The sequence below is a fragment of the Delphinapterus leucas genome, chromosome 1 (assembly GCF_059928025.1).
Source record: "Delphinapterus leucas isolate spDelLeu-1000000601 "Yukka" chromosome 1, BTC_Dleu_Yukka2, whole genome shotgun sequence".
NCBI classification, from domain to species: Eukaryota; Metazoa; Chordata; class Mammalia; order Artiodactyla; family Monodontidae; genus Delphinapterus; species Delphinapterus leucas.
This window is the reverse complement of record NC_143129.1, coordinates 111,586,065-111,605,949: the sequence shown is the minus strand read 5'-3', so window position 1 is coordinate 111,605,949 and position 19,885 is coordinate 111,586,065. Positions and strand designations below refer to the sequence as shown.

Here is a 19,885-nt window from a genome sequence, read left to right as displayed (position 1 = left end):
CATCGTGCACTCTTTCTTCACCCCTCACGTCAGTCCTGATTTCCTCCTCAGTCTTACTGGCGGAAAGTCCCGTGTTATCTGCCTTCATAATCCCAGGCAAGCAGAGAAGGTCTGGCTTTTCTGGAATCTGAAATTGGGGGAAGAACCCTCTTTAAGAAAAAGAACACCAAGTTAGAGACATAAAAGTAGGTGCAGGGCCTTGAAAAGGGCCTGTGGAAGGAAGGTGTCCTGAAGCTTGAGTTTTCACTGCACAGCAAATCTGCCTCTGCCTGTACCTCTTCTTGGTAGCTCTTCTCAGTTGACCATTTTCTATATCCAGTTACAGGAACATTTCTCTCTGTGAGAAAGGAAATACGCCTGAATTTGCTCACCAGGTTTTCTCCAGGAATGTGCATCATGTTAGTACTTGAGTATACAGTATATATTTCATGGATGAAGGGATGAGTAAGTGAATAATTAAATGAAGACTCAGGGGCTTCCCTGGTGGCGCAGTGGTTGAGAGTCTGTCTGCCGATGCAGGGGACATGGGTTCACGCCCCAGTCCGGGAAGATCCCACATGCCGCGTAGCGGCTGGGCCCGTGAGCCATGGCCGCTGAGCCTGCGCGTCCTAGAGCCTGTGCTCTGCAACGGGAGAGACCACAACAGTGAGAGGCCCACGTACCGCAAAAAAAAAAAAAAAATGAAGACTCAGGCTAAGAGTTAATGTTTATAATACATATATAAAATTTAGCCAAATTTCTTGCAAGCCAAAGCTAAGTGGAGAACATCTGGATTCCACGGCTCTTTATATCAGTAATCATGAAAGACAAACTTCTTTTCACAACTAGTAGTAAAGATGTATTTGTATAGGGTTCTTTCTATAAAACAGCTTATTGAACACAGTGAATAATAACAGTGGCTAATCTTATTAAGCACTTACCGTTCTGGGCACTTGCTCAACACTTTGACACGGTTTTCTGATTTAAGTGTTTATCGACTCTAGTAAACTGTGTGTGTGCACAGTTAGATACAATCAGAACTTCCGCATCCATTGCCCAGGGGGAAGGGCAGCAAACTCCCCGGAGGACAAGGAGAAGGAAGGCCTGAGGCTCTGGCAGCTTCATTATCTCATATAATGAAGAGTTTGCCTCTCTGGCGCTCCTTCCTCTCTGGCCTTTTACATCACCTGGCTGTGTGTTTAATTGGTGCTCATTTGCCTCTGCCCTAGAGTTCACACTGGCTTGTCACCTGCTGTCCATCAGAAATTAGATCTCAGTCTTCTGTCCTGGTCAAGGTTTTGAAGGTTTTAAAGACAAATTTACCTTTGTCTTTTTGTTTTCCTGTAAAATGTTTAATTATGAGCCAAACTGCATGCAGATGGTCTATCAGAATGAGTTACCTTCAGAGTAACCTGTTCCAAAGAATTGTGTACTACTGTCCATCTGGACATTGAAGAACGCCTGTCAGAACTGGTCATTTTGACTTTGGCATAATTAATAGTGACCTTATGTGTCACTGTAATTAATAGTGGCAGCATTTGGCTCCCAGGTTCAGTGCCTTCTGAGCCCTCTCCTAGAATGCTGTTACAGGGCTGTGTGATTCATTCAGTTACAGACCTTTATTAAGTGCCTGTCCTGTGCCATGCCCTGGGGACATGCAGATGGAAGAAACTCTCCTCCCTTTAGGTTAGGGATTCAAACCCAGGTGGAGGGAGAAAGGGAACTAGCCAGACTGATGGAGCTCCCAGTTCAGAAGGGTCATGAGCAACCATTGTCTAACTCTGCATACGTTTTTAGTACTGATGGCTAAGGTCCCTAATAAACTGCCAAGTAGCTTTTTTTAACTAAATAAGCTACCTAACCAAGGTACACTGTATCAATGTCTGAGTATCTTTTCCTAACTTCAAGAAGTGTTTTGAGAGTTAGTAAGTAGAGCACTGGGTCAAGGTACTCACATGCTTTCTAGCAGTCTTTACCAAGCCAGGAATAAAAACCGCTGGGCTCCCAGCTGTCCATATCCAGAGCAGATATCCATGGGTTTGTCATCAGAGGGGCATTCTGTCCCAAAGACAGCTGGAAGAGAATGTGGCAGACTTCCCAGGACCATGGAAAGCTGCTAGGGTTTCAGGGAGCTCCATCCTAGTTCACTTCCCTTAGCCCAGTTTCAGGCATGTGCCGGACATACTCTAGAGAAGCAAGATTGAAGGTGAGTGACCTTAAAAGGAAAATGGTCATTTTGGGTCTAAGTTTCTATCTTACAGATGGAAAGAAGCAGCAGAAATGCAAATAAAGCTCCCCTTAGAAATCCCACTGGCTGCCTAGTAAACTGGGTGAAATTATGATTATAAAGGTTTGACCAGACACTTAGTTCTGATCTTGGGATGGCTTTCTCTGGATCCCTTATTAAGATCCATTAGCTGCTGGCTCTCTTTTTAGGGACTAGTCAACCATTTGCCTATTATCTCTTTTTTCTGTTTGTATTTACTCCAGGCTGCTTTCTCAGTCAGGACAGCTACTTTATTATTATTATTCCCCTTTTTATCTCTAGGATCTGTATCCAGCACACAGAGTATACTCCATAAATATTTGTTGAATAAAATGAAGTTTCTAGTAGAGGGTGTATTAAGAGAGTCCTGTAGGTCCTGAAGCATTTCTGAAATTCTGTTGGCCAGAGTTTGTGGTTAAGGGGAACGCTAGTGATAATTTGTAGAAGAGACTCTGATGTTGTGTGGAACAAAATGTGGAAGCCATTGATTTAGAGGCTTTTCCGTATTGTTCCTTGAATAATATCTCATTTCTAGCTCTCAAACATGGGACTTGACTTTTAAAATCAAAAGCTACAAGAAAAAGCAAAAAAGTTCACAACAGTGTGTTAACTCATTTGTTATATTTCCTAAGATATTTTGCCTTAGGTCTACTAAAGTGTATTTAGAGTTACATTTCTCAGCTTTGAGCTTTGAAGTAAATTTTCTCTGTGAATAGCAGTACTCTAGAGAAAAACCTCCAATAGGTACTAAAGTATACTTTGTGTAAAGTTCTTTTTATAGTTAACAAGTTCTGAAATTTTTATAGTCCTCTACTTTCAGGCATTAAATGGATGGGTTTTGCCCAGTGTGGAATCTGATTTTGATAGGGTTTATATAAGAAGTTTCCTGAAAACTCTGGAATTTTTTTCTTTAAATATTTTTTTCAGTTATTTTTGAGGTACCTAAACCAAAGTAGTGTTAGAAGAAAACTACTTTTAAAAGTATAATTTCTTATCATAATCTTTAAGAGGGAGTAACACTGTTTTATTTGTATACAGAATTATATCAACCAGAGAGTATCTTGTATAATTGTAATCCATAACTGTTAACACTTATCTAATACCAGTAATACAGAGCTCTGTTGGAAAAAAACTGAATCATTCCTTCTCATTCTATATGTGAAGCGTTTATTTTCTTTAACCATATGAATTTTAGGTACCTGAATTGGGTATGGTGTGTGTGTATCCATGCACTCGTGTATGCTGGGTGTTGAGGAAGGGTTATTCGTAGTGAGTGTGTAGCTTATTACCTCTTTATGAACTTTAATTTGTTTTCCTTTTACTTGTTTCTGTGTAAGATTTGAGAACTTGATCCTCACCAGTCTCTTGGGTATTCTCCCATTTTCCCAGTTTGACCAAGAAGGCTGATTGTTTTTTCCACAGAACACTGTAAAAAGAAAATGAAAGTTGGTATTTGATTGGGTAGGGAACTCGTACCTAGGTGGGAAGTGTATGTATTAGATTGATTAGTCAAGCTATTTGCTGCTTCTTACGTTAAACTCTTTTCATTAAATGACATTTCAAAGCCATTTGACTTTCTTCCATTTAATAGGGGTATGAAGACCTAGTGCAGATGGGACGAGATTTTTAAGTTTTAATAGTGATCATATTTTTCTGTTTTAATGCTAGACCTTCTCTGTGTGCTAATAATAATCTCATTAATGTAAGTTTTCCAGCAAACAGTACCACGTTTATACTGCTAATAAACAGGAAAGAAAGGGCAAGATTTGAGTCCTGGTCTCTTTGGCATCAAAGTCGTGCTCTTTCTAGTATAATATGCCACCTCCTAATATAAGAAATTTTAATTGAAATGTTTTTGAATAAATGAAATTGAATGCAAAGTTTTATTGTCAATCATTTATTACAGAATGAATTCTGTGAACATAGTGCTACATGCTAGTTCAAAATTCAAGAAATTGGCCCAGCCATTTTCGGTTAAAGACTGATTAAGATGGGCTTGCTTTCACCTTAATGATTCTTTTTCTGCATTCAGATTTAGCAAACATCTTTGGGGGCTTAACTTTGTGTCAGACCCTGAACTGGTATTTCCAATACATGACCCACATGACCCTGAGAGGTGTTGATATCAAGATTTTATAGGTGAGGCATGGATGCTTAGAGAGGATAAGTAAAATGCTAAAGATTTTTCTCCAGAACCAGTTCAGTTCAATCATAATAACATAGCAGCCATCTAAAAACATGTTTGAACTTAGAATGTACGTAGTCTAGCATGAGTATCTACAATTAGGCTATAATCCTATCTACTTCCAGTTTCCTATTTCAGTTGAGAGTCTGTTTAGACAATAAAATTAACAAAGATTGAGGTCTAACTTCTAAATTTTAATAGTTTTACCGGGATATAGTTCATATACCATACAATTCACCCATTTGAGGTGTACAATTCAGTGTCTTATAGTATATTCACAGGTTGTCAGGTTCAGGGTTGTTCTGAACCAATTGGTTATTGGTTTATTCCATTATTATTGGCCGTAAGATAAGAAACAGAATCACATATCATAAACTAATATAGCTCCATTCTTTTATTTCCTGATTCATCTTTGTCCAGCCAAAGTCCAATAACATTCCCCTTTCAGTTCTAGTACAAAAAGCTTCCTCAACTTCCATGAGAAATGTTTGCTTACAGGAATATTAAGCTGATTTTCATATGTGCCGTGGAGAAGTCTTGGAATGTGAAATCCACTTCCTTATAATGTAATTCTTTAAGTTCTTTGCAACAGACATATAAAGGAGAGCCCAGAGCGTGTACGCAATTAGTACTTATTAATGTGCCTTCCTCAGGTTAAAAAAAAAAAATCCCCTAATAACCATTTATAGCCATTCTGAGTGCTGACTCACTAAAGAGATCAAGCCTCAAGATAACTAGGTACGATCTCCTCTCTCATTGACTTGACTTTTAGATTAGAAAGTCACCTGAGGATCATAATAGACTTAACACACTATATTATATGAATATGTATTTATTGTCCTTTGTACACACACACATACACAATGTATGAAAAGCAACTTTTATTTTCAAAGTGCCACTGCATCTCTAATTCAGTTCGTGGTTGAAGCACTCCCATTCTGCACCCAGTTTTTGATAGGTGAAGTAGGAGAACGGACACATTAGTTGAAGTCCTATGTTCGAGATAAGAGCTAGTCGGTGGCTGACATTGCAGGAAAGTACTGGTTTCCTGCCTTATGGCCCAGGCACTTCCTTATAACTGCATTTAAACCATCTATGCCTTGGTTTCCATCTCTTGGCTTACCCATTAAATGTGATACCTATTGAGGGGCATACTAGACTAATAATAGAATGACATAAGAGTTATTTGTAGTTTCTATAACATAATTTCTCCCATGTGTCTATGTCATTGACTTGCTACTTCTTCTGCCAAAATTATATTCCCACCACCCCATGGCAGTCCCCATCCTTCCAGTCTCATCTGAAAAACCAGATCTTTGTGAAATCCTCCCACTAACGAAATGCAAATGTGAGTTTTCCCTGTCCTGTGCCTCTCCTATACCTTGCATTAACCAGGTCAGCAATTTTCTTACCATGTCATAATAGCACACTTATTGCTTGTCATCCCCCATTAGACTGGGAGCTCCTTGACGGGCCATTTCTATCTTCTCCATGGTGCCTGACTTGCGGTTTTCTTGAATTGTGAGTCAGTGTCAAAAGGTTGTTTTAGGGAAGGTGATGATTACATAATTTCACTCCTCTGTCTCTTCAAAGCCAAGGACAACAGTGAGAAGGTCTTTCCTTCAACGGCCAAGCCTTAGCCAACAGCTCAGTCATTGGATGACAGCGTGATAGAGAAAGAGGTCTGAAGATGAAAGATTCTGTTAGCTCTGTCACTTAATTGGCTCGGGAAGGTCATTTAAGATTTTTCTGCCTCAGGTTTCCTCATATCCTTGGGCAATAGTAATGCCTAGTTCACTGGGTTATTGTGAGAATCAATTGAGATATTTTATGGCAAAGTAGCTTGCAAACTGTAAAGCACTCCAAACATGAGAAGTAAAGAAAAGAGATGATAGAATTTGGTAGAAAGAACAGGTGGTTTGGCCTTAAATGAGGTTTTATATCCAGACTCCACCACTAATTATTTGACTTCCACAACTTAACTCCTATGAGCCTATTTCTTTACTTGTCAAGGGGAGGTAATAACACTTTGGCAACTTAGAGGAATGTTGTGAAGGTTAGATGGAATTCAGGCAGTGTTCCACTTGTGTTCTGTCTGTATACGTTCAACTGTTACCAGCCAGAGCTTTTGTACATTGTACATTCCTACCCCTGCACCCTCTTTTCTGTGGCAGATTGTACCCCAGGGAGAGCAGGCCCTTTCTCTCAAGCAAGGGGAGGCTGCCGGAGAAGGTTACGGGTTCACCTGGCCTTTGACCCCAGCCAGCCTGGGTGTGCCTTGGGACAGGGGTGAGGCAAAGCCTCAGTCTCGTGTCCCAGCACATTCCTAGGGCAGCTGTTTCTGCTACAGCTTCTTTTACCATTTCTTTTTGAAACTCCATATTGAAGTTGAAGCATGCATACGAAAAAGGCACATAGCCTCAAGTGTACAGATCACGTTTTATGAACCGAATATGCCCTTGTAACCAGACCATTCATTCTTGTTGCTGTCTGATGTTCCACTTTGTAAATATACCACATTTCATTTTTCCGTTCTAGCGCTAATGGGCATTTGGATAGCTTCCATTTTAGGGCTGTTGCAAAGAGTGCTGCTGGGAATGTTCTTGTTCGTGTCTTTTGATGAGTATGTGTATTTCCCATCGGTATATAGTTAGCAGTGGGATTGCTGGGCAATAGAGTTTGCATATATTCAGTTTTGGTAGATATTAAAGCAAAAACTTGCCAACACAGTTATATGAATTCACGCTCCCAGCAGCAGTGTTTAAGTGTTCTAATTGCTCCACATCCTCACATCCTTGGTATTACCTGTCTTTTTGATTTTAGGAGTTCTGGTGGATATTATAAGATTGTGTAGCATTTTAGAAATAGAACCCTTCCCTCAGCCCCCAAACCTCAACTTTAATACATTCATTTTCAGGAATGTGCTGTGTACAAAAGCAGGGGATTGTATCAGATGCAAAGCTCCTGATACGGTGCTTGGTATATGGAGGGAAGATGACACATGATAGCTGCTGTCATCATCACCATCATTACTCAATGCCTTCTCTGTTCCTAAGGGGAGAGAATAGGGCACGGTAGATACAAAGATGAATAAGACATAGTCTCTGCCCAGGAGGAGCTCAAGAGCTAGTTGAAGAGACTAACACTGGAAATAGATTATTTTTAGACAGTATGATAGGAGCTTGAGAAAGAGGTAGTGCTTGAGCTGGGACTTGAAGAATACATCAGAGTTCAACAGAAAGGAAAAAAAAGGAAATGGGATGGAGGAAACGGCAGGGCCCCAAAACGCTTGTTGGGGAGTGGCAGCGTGGACTGCGTGCTGGAAGAGAAAAGCCGTCTGAGGCTGGAGTCGTTGCGTGCTGGTGTTGGTTGTTCAGGTGTTATCGCCCTTGAAGGATGTGCTGGGCCGAGCTGGTGACCATTCAGGGTCAATGTGACATTATGGTACTCTACTGCTGTGTTCTCTGCCCCCCACCTTTTTTACCTTTTCTTCCTCCTCGAGGAAAGTAATCAGCCTCCTCTTCTCTCTCCTGGGATCAAAACCTGTCCCAGGGCTTCCCTGGTGGCGCAGTGGTTGAGAGTCCGCCTGCCGATGCAGGGGACACGGGTTCGTGCCCCGGTCCGGGAAGATCCCACGTGCCGTGGGGCGGCTGGACCCGTGAGCCATGGACGCTGAGCCTGTGCGTCCGGAGCCTGTGCTCCGCAACGGGAGAGACCACAACAGTGAGAGGCCCACGTACCGCAAAAAAAAAACCTGTCCCAAGTACAATGTGCTTGAAAACTACCGTTGACACTATGACAGCTGCAAAATGTCCCTGGTTACAAGAATCCCACAGTTTCTTTGCTGTGTGGTCCTTTAACTTTTTATGTTGAGGACTGGCTTAGAGTTTTTTTTTTGTTTTTTTTTTTTTTGCGGTACGTGGGCCTCTCACTGTTGTGGCCTCTCCCGTTGCGGAGCACAGGCTCCGGATGCACAGGCTCAGCGGCCATGGCTCACGGGCCCAGCCGCTCCGCGGCACGTGGGATCCTCCCGGACCGGGGCACGAACCCGTGTCCCCTGCATCGGCAGGCGGACTCTCAACCACTGCGCCACCAGGGAAGCCCCCGAGTTTTTATTCTTACTTGGGTCCAGGTTGCTTGTAATGGCAATTAAGTTTAATAAAATGCTCTTCTGCCTAATACAATATATAGACCGTGAATAAATGTTCTTGAGGAATTTTGATGTTGATGATGGTGATAAAGGTGATGATCAAGAACCTATACAGTGTTTCATTGGTTGAGCATCAGCTGTGTTTCAGGCATTGACTGTATAGCAGTAAGGAAAACGGACAAGATCCCTGTCCCCATGGAACTTATAATCTTATGGGGGATCAGACAAGTGAACAGTTGGTTCTGCCAGTGTGATGAGGGCTGTGATGGATAGAGGTACAGAGTCCTGTGGGAGCACATCAGAGAAACACCCCACCCAGACTAGGGATCAGGGAGGGCTTCCTGGGAAAGGCAACAGAAACCTGATAGCCTCATGAAGGAATGAGGAGGAAGTATTCCAGGTAGAGTAAACGATGCATAGGAGGAGCACGATGCAAGGGAGAATGGTTGGTTGGAGAAACTGGAAGAAGAAACTAGAAAAAGAAAGCATTTTCTCATTGAATGTTTTCACTTGCATCTGTGTCATAATGTCTTTTGTTCGCCTGTTTTCTAGGAATGTTTACCCTTGCGGAAGTTGCTTCACTTAATGACATTCAACCAACTTACCGAATCCTGAAACCATGGTGGGACGTGTTTATGGATTACCTGGCTGTCGTTATGTTGATGGTAGCCATCTTTGCAGGAACCATGCAACTTACCAAAGATCAGGTGGTCTGCTTGCCAGTATTGCCATCTCCTGTAAATTCAAAGGCACACACACCACCAGGAAGTGCCGACGTTACCACCAACATCCCGAAGATGGAGTCAGCCACAGACCAAGACCAAGATGGGCGGATGACAAATGAGATTTCCTTTGGCGCATCTGCTGTGACACCTGACATACCTCTCAGAGCCACATATCCTCACACAGATTCCACGGTTCCAAATCAGGAGGCAAAGAAAGACCCAGCAGGCCGAAAAACAAACTTGGATTTTCAGCAATATGTATTTATTAATCAGATGTGTTACCACCTGGCCCTTCCGTGGTATTCTAAGTACTTTCCGTACCTTGCTCTTATACATACTATTATTCTCATGGTCAGTAGCAACTTTTGGTTCAAATATCCCAAAACATGCTCAAAAGTAGAACATTTCGTTTCAATATTAGGAAAGTGCTTTGAATCTCCTTGGACTACTAAAGCGTTGTCTGAGACAGCATGCGAAGACTCGGAGGAAAACAAGCAGAGAATAACAGGTGCCCAGACTCTACCAAAGCACGTATCTACCAGCAGTGATGAAGGGAGCCCCAGCGCCAGCACCCCAATGATCAGCAAAACTGGCTTCAAATTTTCAGCTGAAAAGCCCGTGATTGAAGTCCCCAGCATGACCATCCTGGACAAAAAGGACGGGGAACAGGCCAAAGCCCTGTTTGAGAAAGTGAGGAAGTTCCGTGCTCACGTGGAAGACAGTGACTTGATCTATAAACTCTACGTGGTCCAAACAGTTATCAAAACAGCCAAGTTCATCTTTATCCTCTGCTACACTGCAAACTTCGTCAATGCGATCAGCTTTGAACACGTCTGCAAGCCCAAAGTCGAGCACCTGACGGGTTACGAGGTGTTTGAGTGCACCCACAACATGGCGTACATGCTGAAAAAACTGCTCATCAGTTACATATCCATTATTTGCGTTTATGGTTTTATCTGCCTCTACACTCTCTTCTGGTTATTCAGGATACCTTTGAAGGAATATTCTTTTGAAAAAGTCAGAGAAGAGAGCAGTTTCAGTGACATTCCAGATGTCAAAAATGATTTTGCGTTCCTTCTACACATGGTAGACCAGTATGACCAGCTGTATTCCAAGCGTTTCGGGGTGTTCTTGTCAGAAGTCAGTGAAAATAAACTGAGGGAAATCAGTTTGAACCACGAGTGGACATTTGAAAAACTGAGGCAGCACGTGTCACGCAACGCCCAGGACAAGCAGGAGCTCCATCTGTTTATGCTGTCAGGTGTGCCCGATGCTGTCTTCGACCTCACAGACCTGGATGTGCTAAAACTCGAGCTGATTCCAGAAGCTAAAATTCCTGCTAAGATTTCTCAGATGACTAACCTCCAAGAGCTTCACCTCTGCCACTGCCCTGCAAAAGTGGAACAGACTGCTTTTAGCTTTCTCCGTGATCACTTGAGATGCCTTCACGTGAAGTTCACCGACGTGGCAGAAATTCCCGCCTGGGTGTATCTGCTCAAAAACCTTCGTGAGCTGTACTTGATAGGCAACTTGAACTCTGAAAACAATAAGATGATAGGACTTGAATCCCTCCGAGAGTTGCGGCACCTTAAGATTCTCCACGTGAAGAGCAATCTGACCAAAGTCCCCTCCAACATTACAGATGTGGCTCCGCATCTCACCAGGTTAGTCGTTCACAATGACGGCACTAAACTGCTGGTACTGAACAGCCTTAAGAAGATGATGAATGTCGCCGAGCTCGAGCTCCAGAACTGTGAGCTAGAGAGAATTCCACACGCTATTTTCAGCCTCTCTAACTTGCAGGAACTAGATTTAAAGTCAAATAACATACGCACAATTGAAGAAATCATCAGTTTCCAGCATTTAAAACGACTGACTTGTTTAAAACTGTGGCATAATAAAATCGTTACCATTCCACCCTCCATCACCCACGTCAAAAACTTGGAGTCACTTTATTTCTCTAACAACAAGCTCGAATCCCTACCTGTGGCAGTGTTTAGTTTACAGAAACTCAGATGCTTAGATGTAAGCTACAACAACATTTCCATGATCCCAATAGAAATAGGATTACTTCAGAACCTGCAGCATTTGCATATCACGGGGAACAAGGTGGACGTTCTGCCAAAACAGTTGTTTAAATGCATTAAGTTGAGGACTTTGAATCTGGGGCAGAACTGCATCACTTCCCTCCCAGAGAAGATCGGTCAGCTCTCCCAGCTCACCCAGCTGGAGCTGAAAGGGAACTGCTTGGACCGCCTGCCAGCCCAGCTGGGCCAGTGCCGCCTGCTCAAGAAAAGCGGGCTTGTTGTGGAAGATCACCTTTTTGACACCCTGCCACTCGAAGTCAAAGAAGCATTGAATCAAGACATAAATATCCCCTTTGCAAATGGGATTTAAACTGAGATCAGATGTGCACATCCGTGTGCCGGAGGAACAACTTCCTAGATGGCAAGTGCTCATGTACCAGTTATTGCAAGATAATGCATTTTAGGAGTAGATACACCTTTAAAAATACAACAGAGAGGATGCATAGAAGGCTGATAGAAGACATAACTGAATGTTCAACGTTTGTAGTGTGTTAAGTCATTCACTTCCAAATCTTTTTCTTTTTTCTTTTGGGGAAAGGGAAGGAAAAATTATAATCACTAATCTTGGTTTCTTTTTAAATTGTTTGTAACTTGGATGCTGCCGCTACTGAATGTTTACAAATTGCTTGCCTGCTAAAGTAAATGATTAAATTGACATTTTCTTACTATACCACCTTTTTTTGAGGTGTCTTGATTTACTTTGCTTAATTGGTGCAATAGTCCTTTAGCTCAGACCTCTGAAGGCGTATCAGGTCCGAGCTTGTAAATTTAGATTCGCTGAAATACTGATTTCTTTTTTGTTTTAATTTCAAGCACCTCAAATAAGCACTTCTTATAATATTTAACTGGTGCTACCGCTTCTGAGAATCCCATTTTATAGATTTTACACTCTGAAAGGCCTGGAATGCAGTAAAAGTGTGTAGGTCGTCGAGGGAGTTTTGTTTGTTTGTTTGTTTTCTAAGAATAAATAACAAGAAAAAATAAAAGAATGCTCTCCTTACTCATAGCTGTTTTTCCATAGTCTGGAGTTCTGGTTATATGATACATTTTTCTATCACTACTATAGAGCTGCCAATAAATAGAAGATGTTATTTTTAAATAAATTTAATTACAGGCAAAATAAAAATTTAATGGCTTGATGACTAACATCCTTCCAGTATATCACCATTTGGAAGATAACACAAATTCAGAGCAAGTATCATTAAATTACTTGCCCTTTCCACTGTTGTGGGGGAAAAAATAGGATTTGTAGTTCATTGAGTTGGAAAACTGACTATATCTCTATTCGTTTTAGTGACAGGCTGTACTTCCTGTGTTTGTCTGCAGCTAGGAGGGGTCATGTCCGGGGAAATGCTGGCAGAATATACTTTTTGGATGATAGTTTTTCCTTCTTTATCTAACTTACAAAGTGGCTAAACCCATCTCAGAAAATCAAAATATTCCATGCCACCTGTGTGGGTATTGGTTGACAGGTATTTCATAGGCCATTCTACAGGAGTGTTGTTTCAAGAGAAGAGAACTGTCTGGCACTCTAGGTAACAAAGTAGTGTCCTGTCCATATAAGACTGGACTCATTTAGTGAAACAGTGGATAGTCTCTTGTCACACCTTAGCGTGGCTTGAAGGATTTTGCAGAGAATGTGAAAAGATGGACTCAACATTCTTGCTTTTCCTCCCCAAAATTGATCTCGGGCTACTGGCCTGTTGGAAGCGGTGGTGATCTTTGCTTGCCATAGAGCTTCTAAATACCTCGAGAAGTAGTATCGCTAATAGGAAAGGCTGCAGCCACTGTGGCTGAGTTAGCAGCTGACCCCAGCCCCAGCATCCTGGCTACTCCCTCTCCTCCTAAAAGACTTGAGGTAGAAGACTAGCTTATAAAAGCCCAAGTTTAGAAAATCGGAGGACAGAGGCGGATTTTTGGTGTAAGCGCATTCTCTCCCAGGTACACGTCTTCCATTTCTCTCAGCATTCACTGATTTATTCGCTGGTATTGATTATGTACCTACTTTGTGCCTTGCAAGTTCAAGGAACTGGGGATTAACTGTTGGAATAAGTCACAGCCCCTGGCTACATGGAGGTTTATAACAAAGCGTGGGAGATCATATCAATTAGGCAAATAATACAAATGATTGATTACAGTTGTAATACAGAAGGTGTACAGAATCTGTGCATGAATAACGGCTGGGAGGGGGCACATTTGGTTAAAGAGGAGCTTCAGTGAAGCTTTGCACTTAGAAACTCTGCCTGTAAACACTCCTGGACATTTCCTTACCGCCAGCCACATAGGGCACTGTTCTCCCTGCGTAGTAATGCCACCAGCGGAAATTGGTACAGTGTCTTTAGAAGGATGCCACACTGTCTTGCTTGTAAGATAAACAGGCCAGACCTTACGATCCTTGCTTTATGGACTGGGAAACTTGCCTTCCTCTCTTAAGACAAGTGCCTGTTGTTTTTGAAGGGCACAAGTGGCAGCCTACCCACAACTCACCTTGCTTGTCAGAGGAGAGGCCTGTAGGAGCCGGTCTGACCTTCCCACAGCCTGACCACTGGCACCTGCCGTTAGGCACCTGTTTCCTTATCAGTACCTGGGGTCCAGTCACTTAGAGCTAGCTGATTGGTATTAACATGCCTTCAGACAATATCAAGCGGTATCTTTGCTCTTACCCAAACTTCTATTGATTTTATTAGCCCTTAATGATTTCCTTAAACTCTGAAGAGTTCACGGTCAGTTGATTTAAATGCCGCATTCCTCGCCACTGTTTGCAAATAGCCATATTTTAGAAGAGGCTTCCTAAGAAATGCTGGTTCATCTAGCAGACTTTAAATATACTGGGTCTTGGAGTCTCAATAAAACAGCAGAGGAGATTATGGGCCCAAATATACCGTCAACCCATATGTCTTCACAAATTTATGTTGGCACCGCACGCTCTAGACATGGGGGAAACACAAGTTAAAATGTACAAGTTTGGCTTACTAGTATTTTCATATCTTTTTCTAAAGTCCCTGGAGCACCATTTGAAGAAAATTATTTTAAAGTATCTTTAAATGTTTCTTGTCTATGTGAATTCCACAGAGTCTTAGAGAATCTGGCTTGTTTTCAGCTGTTTGACTTTTTTTCCACCAACATTCAGTTGGCTCTGCAGAGAGGATTGGCTTTTTCAGAGGTTCAGAAAGATGAGCTGAGATTGTTACTGGGACCCTATTTTAGTAGTGGAGATTTAGCAATTTAGTAGTGGGTAGAAAGAGATCATTCTCCGTAAGTCCTGGACAACAGTCCTCCTGATCGTTTGACATTTTTCATATGCAAAGGAAAAGGTGTTATATTTTATTAATATTATTGCTAGTACTGTCTCTGACTGCCTCCCCTGGACTCGACTTCGGCCAGCAACTATAGTCAAAGTTGCTGATGGAGCAAACTCCAAAATGCCCTTGAGACCAACGCCCATTGGTTGTTTCCATTCACCTGCTGAAGTGAAGCCAGAGGGCTATCCTCTCGCTAAGACCTCTGGCAGCACTCGAGTCAGTAATTCATTCCAATAAAATGGTCCCTTTATCATCCCTAAACAAAGGCAGTACTAACAAAAAGCCCCTTTCATGAAAAGAAGGGGAAAAAAAAGCCTGGAAAACAGTTTTCAAATGTCCTCTAACTTGTGACTGTGACACAAAGCAGTGGCCCCATCTAGCCCTGGCCAGCTGTGGCTCTTCTGGGACAAGTGCACCAGCTATTCAGAGTGGCGTCTGCTGCAGGGGAGGGGGCAGAAGACCAGCAGGCCACAAGCCCTCGAGACAGTCATGCCCATGCCACCAACATCAGGGGAATAAGCCCCTTAACTCACAAGTCTTACAACTGCAAAGAAGAATAGCTGTGCTGTCTTCATCCTTCTGCCTCTGGAAATACAATGTATAAATTGCCCCAGGTAAGCCACAACTTGCTCGTGGAAATGAGTTAAGATGTTTTTACTTGGAACTCTGACTCATGACCCAGCACCCTCCCACTGCTGCAGGACCCCTTTGCTAGAAACTGCCCCTGTCCTGCTTGCTGTCTCTATAATCAGCTCTTTCTTTGCTCCCAAGATTTCAGGCTCTGGAGTGAGTGTCTGGATTCGAATCCTGCCTCGGCCTCAGCTGTACGACCATAGCAAGCGACTTAACCTCTCTAAGCCTCAGTTTCTTTATCTGTAAATGGGAATAATAATAATGCCTACCAATGGCATTTTTTGTGGAGATTGAATGATTTAAGGGACTGTGCCTGGCAGAGAGTAAGTACTCAGTAACATTCTGCTGTCATTAGTTTTATCCCCAACTGTGATGGAGACTGTTAGCCTTCCCTAATATGCATTCTCTCCTTCCGTGGTCATGGAATTTTCAGTGGACACCTGCAAACATAGAATAAAATGTGTATAAAATAAAATATTTCCCAACCGTACTTGAAGCTAGATGTGGCCAAGTGACTAAATTCTAGCCGAAATAGTGGAACAAGGAACGTGCAGTTTCTCGATCAGGCCCTTAAGGAGATGGGCATGCCCTTCCCTTCCCCAAGCCTGCTGGTTAAACTGCAGATATAGAAACGAGTGCAATGAAGACTGTACAGACCAGGACGACAAACCCGGCGTGGCCTAGCAAAAGGGCAGAAGAAGCCTGGGCCCTGCAACTTCAAGGAGCAGGGCTACATAAAGAAGGAAAAACATCTGTCTTGTCTAAGCCTCTGTGGATAGAGGGCTCTGACGCATGCAGACCTAAAGACCTACTGAGTCAAAATCTGTACGTTAACAAGATGATATCCAGGTGATTTACAGGCGTGTAAAAATTTGAGAAGCGTTATCCGAAATAACACACCTATCGAGAACAAGTCAGCTGGCCATCATCAGGGGCTGGGAAGAGGATAGCGCCGGTGACCAATGTTTCTACCACCGTTGGATTCTGCCTCTCCTATCAGCCTCTTGCTGGACCCTAGTTGGGGAGGAGTTGAGGTTTTGCTGGTGCTTCTGGTTTATACCAACTTCCATGCCCCCCAGTCGCTCTTGCTGGCAACCATACCATTTGTTCACCATAGCAACCACAGGAAAGAAGGGTGACAGTCTACTGCTTATGATTATAATTAATTATATATCATTCTCCGAGGGGTCTGAGGTTTTGAAGGTCCTACAGCTACTCTAATGACACAGGCACTCGTGCTCAGCCCATGGACACCCTTCACAAGCTCAGGTAGCTAATCAAACCCGTTGCATTTCTTAACCTTCAGGCTGGGTCTGGGTTAGCTGCTTGAAGCTCACTCAACCATGGGATAACCTGCTCAGAGCCCTTTCCGAATGTCCCTGGGGAACTGCCAAGTAGCCCACCCTGAAAATTGGCTAGAGTAGTTTCAGGGGAAGACCTGCCCAAAGGAATCACCCAGGTGTTAAGCCAAACTGTGTAGATACTGTAAAGAAAGATATTTTTCACTTTGCCACTGGAAAACTATAAATAGTAGCCACATAATTCAGCACTTTGAAATGAAATACTGCCTGAATAGAAATCTCCTTAAGACATATCTCGAAGGGTTTAACTCAGATCTTTCCTGCAACTTGGGCCTGCTGACTCTTTATCTGGCTTTGGTTGTGGTGGAAACAACTGGTCACCAGCCAGATGATAACCCTCTGTCTTCTTGAAGATGGTGATGAAATCACTCATCTCTTCCTCAGGATGCTGTGAAGATTATGTCATCACCGTGCCTAGAGCTCCCTAGAGATGAACGGTGCCTAAATACAGTTTGCTATTACTTTATCATCACGGTTGGCAGGAAAAGTTGTAGACAGCATTTTCATCTCTGCCTAAGAAGTAGCGGAGGCATGATCAGGCCTACACCTTCCTCATACCAATTCTAAGTAACTGCTGTTCTTTAGGAGATTATGTGTTTCAAGTTTCCATTTCTGAAGGTGGAAGAAGACATTAGGAAGTGGATTGGATTCAATGCTAGATGAACACGACTTACTCTGACTTACTTGTCACAGCAGACCTGGGAGGTATGAATTATCCCCATTTTAGAGATGAAGAAGCTGTGAAGTTAGGCAGTCTTCCCAAGATCACCTAGCTAGCAGGTGACAGGAACACTGTTAAGTCAGACAATGTGCATATATGATCTCATTTAATCCTCACAAGACTGCTGAGAGAAAGGCATTATCCCCATTTAAGAGATCAAGAAACGGAGTCAGGCTAACCTGTCTCTGGTTCCACCTCATAAGTAGCAGAAACTAGTCACAAAACTCAGGCAGGCCTAAAACCAGAGCTCTGTTCTTCCACCAAACTACACAGCAGATGTCTGGAGATCTGTCAGCAATTCCAAAAGAGGTTTTGAAATCTGTGTTGACATTCAATTACATAAATCTCCCCCAAGCTAGGATTCTCCTCCACTCTTTAGTATTAGGGAAAAGTTTTTGATGTGTCTCAGCGTCTGCCCTTAGCGTTACGACTTGTTTCCTCTGTTCGGTTGCCTGACAGTTGTGAAAGGGCAGTCCGCCCAAGGTAATGGAATTATTTTCCATCACTATTTTCAAGGCGTGACCGTCTTTACTCATGGTCATTTACTCAGAAATGAGAAAGCTCTGTCTCAGCTATGTGATGCATAGTAAATGTGGTAGAGAGTGACATTCAGCAGGTTCAGAGAGGTGGGCACACAAAAACACGGTAACAGTTGCCGGATCCTCTGGGCAGATGTGACTTTCCAGCCTGGCATTTCAGACACAGACTCTCAAGCTGTTACCTACCCAGGTGGCACCTGGGGCCTGCATCATCCTGACCTTTATTTTTACTGGATCTCTTCTTCTGTTGATGGTCACTGTACTCCACCATCTGGGCTAGGACAAGAATCAGATTTTTGTGGTCCGTGGAGAGAAAGAACCCAGTTTTACGTGGAAGAAACTGATTAGAAGAAAGAAAAAGTGAAGATAGTTAAGGAAACTAATAACACCCCCCCGCCCCACTGCTGGTACCCCTGAATCCACACACACACGCCACCAAATTTGTGTTTTGATTTTTTTTTTTTTTTTTTGCCTTCCTTCCTTCCTTCCTTCCTTCCTTATCCATTTAAATTTGTCCTGATATCTTACCTAAAGTGAGCTCAGCTTGGCAGAGGAAATTTTCACCAAAACATGACCTGCCATTTGAAAAACACTTATGTGTGTTTTATATCTTTGACCCCGTGTAAAAAGTGAGTAGAGCTTTTACGAGCTAACACAACTCAGACAACCAACACAAGCAAAAGAATCTCGTCATGCACCAGGACTAAATTTCGAGTCAGTAGTGACCAAGAAAGTCTGCGGCTGGAGCAGTAAGTCTGTGGGCCTGGGAAAAGGTGGAGATGTTTTAAAATATTGTAAAAAGTTGTTCTATTATTTACAGAATAAAATTAGCCCAATGACACATTCTAAGTATAGCCTCAGTTCTTCCGCCAGCCAGAGCTAAAGACATAGTAAATAACACGCGTGCTCAACTGCAGTGAATCAGAGCTGTTGCGGTTGCTTTGGGGAAGCTTACGGAGTAAGTTAACCATACTCATACTGCGTTCTTAGCTGCTAAAATTTCATAATTGTGTGAATTTAAATTAATTTTCTTGGCCTCAGGCTTAATTTCCTGTGTATAAACAGAGCCTCGTGCCAACAGTTCAAGTACCTTCTTTTTGTCAACCAGAGCGGAGAAGCTGCAGCCTGGTGGCCAGGGTTCAATCTACTGGAACTGTCTCACAGGCAAGTTACTTAACATGGGTGTGCTTTTGCTTCCTTATCTGTGAGATGGGGTTAATGATAGTATTTGCCTCATAGCATAGTTTTTTGTGTGGGATCAATGAGTTAACACACATGAAGCACTTAGGACAACATCTAGCATGTTGAGTGCTTAACATGGTTTAGTGGTTTTCATTGATAATGTTTCTAAAATATTTGGAATATCTGTCCACAAGCAAAAAAAAATCTGGAAAATAAAACTTTTCTAATGTAATATTATTCTAGAGCTCAGGAAATGGATACTGCCCAAGTAGGAACTAATCGTGCCTTTCCCTCCCTTCAAAAGCCAACAAAGACAAGTCACTGGGGGCTTACCGTCTCACAAGCAGCTTTTCATACATTTATTAATCTGTTTGTTTTGCTTAGCAAATCAGAGGAACCAGACTTTGTATTATTAAGAACCCTCTTTTGTCGGTTATGAATGTTCCTAAGTAGTTCTCTAAACTTGGGTCATACCCAATGACCCATCTGGCCAAACGCCTGAAGACAGATTTCAAAAAAACAGCCACAAGGAACTCTGTCTTGGGCTAATTTATTGGGTCCTCATAAGGCATGTTGACGATTTTAGTTGTACAGGGAATATGGAATTGGTTGCTGGTACAGGGAAGGAAAAAAAGTTATTTTCCCTCTACTTATCTTAGGTTCATTGGCCGGGCCCTGTGAATCAGACTGAGAAAAGATATTAACAAGAGAAAAATCAAACAGAAGTTTATTAATAAGTGCATCATGCATACACC

General features: G+C 42.5%; 1 protein-coding gene across 5 annotated transcripts in view; it reads left to right on the top strand.

Annotated features, from left to right (window-relative positions):
- LRRC8D (leucine rich repeat containing 8 VRAC subunit D) overlaps window positions 1–12,062 on the top strand; it is a 115,731-nt gene extending 103,669 nt beyond the window's left edge. For all 5 annotated transcript variants that reach the window (XM_022553296.3, XM_022553294.3, XM_089919866.1 and 2 more), the window contains one exon: window positions 9,133–12,062. In XM_022553296.3, the coding sequence (XP_022409004.1) occupies window positions 9,135–11,702 (2,568 nt within the window). In that variant the 5' untranslated portion in view covers window positions 9,133–9,134 and the 3' untranslated portion in view covers window positions 11,703–12,062. The remainder of the gene's footprint in view (window positions 1–9,132) is intronic.
- The last annotated feature ends 7,823 nt before the right edge of the window (window positions 12,063–19,885 follow it).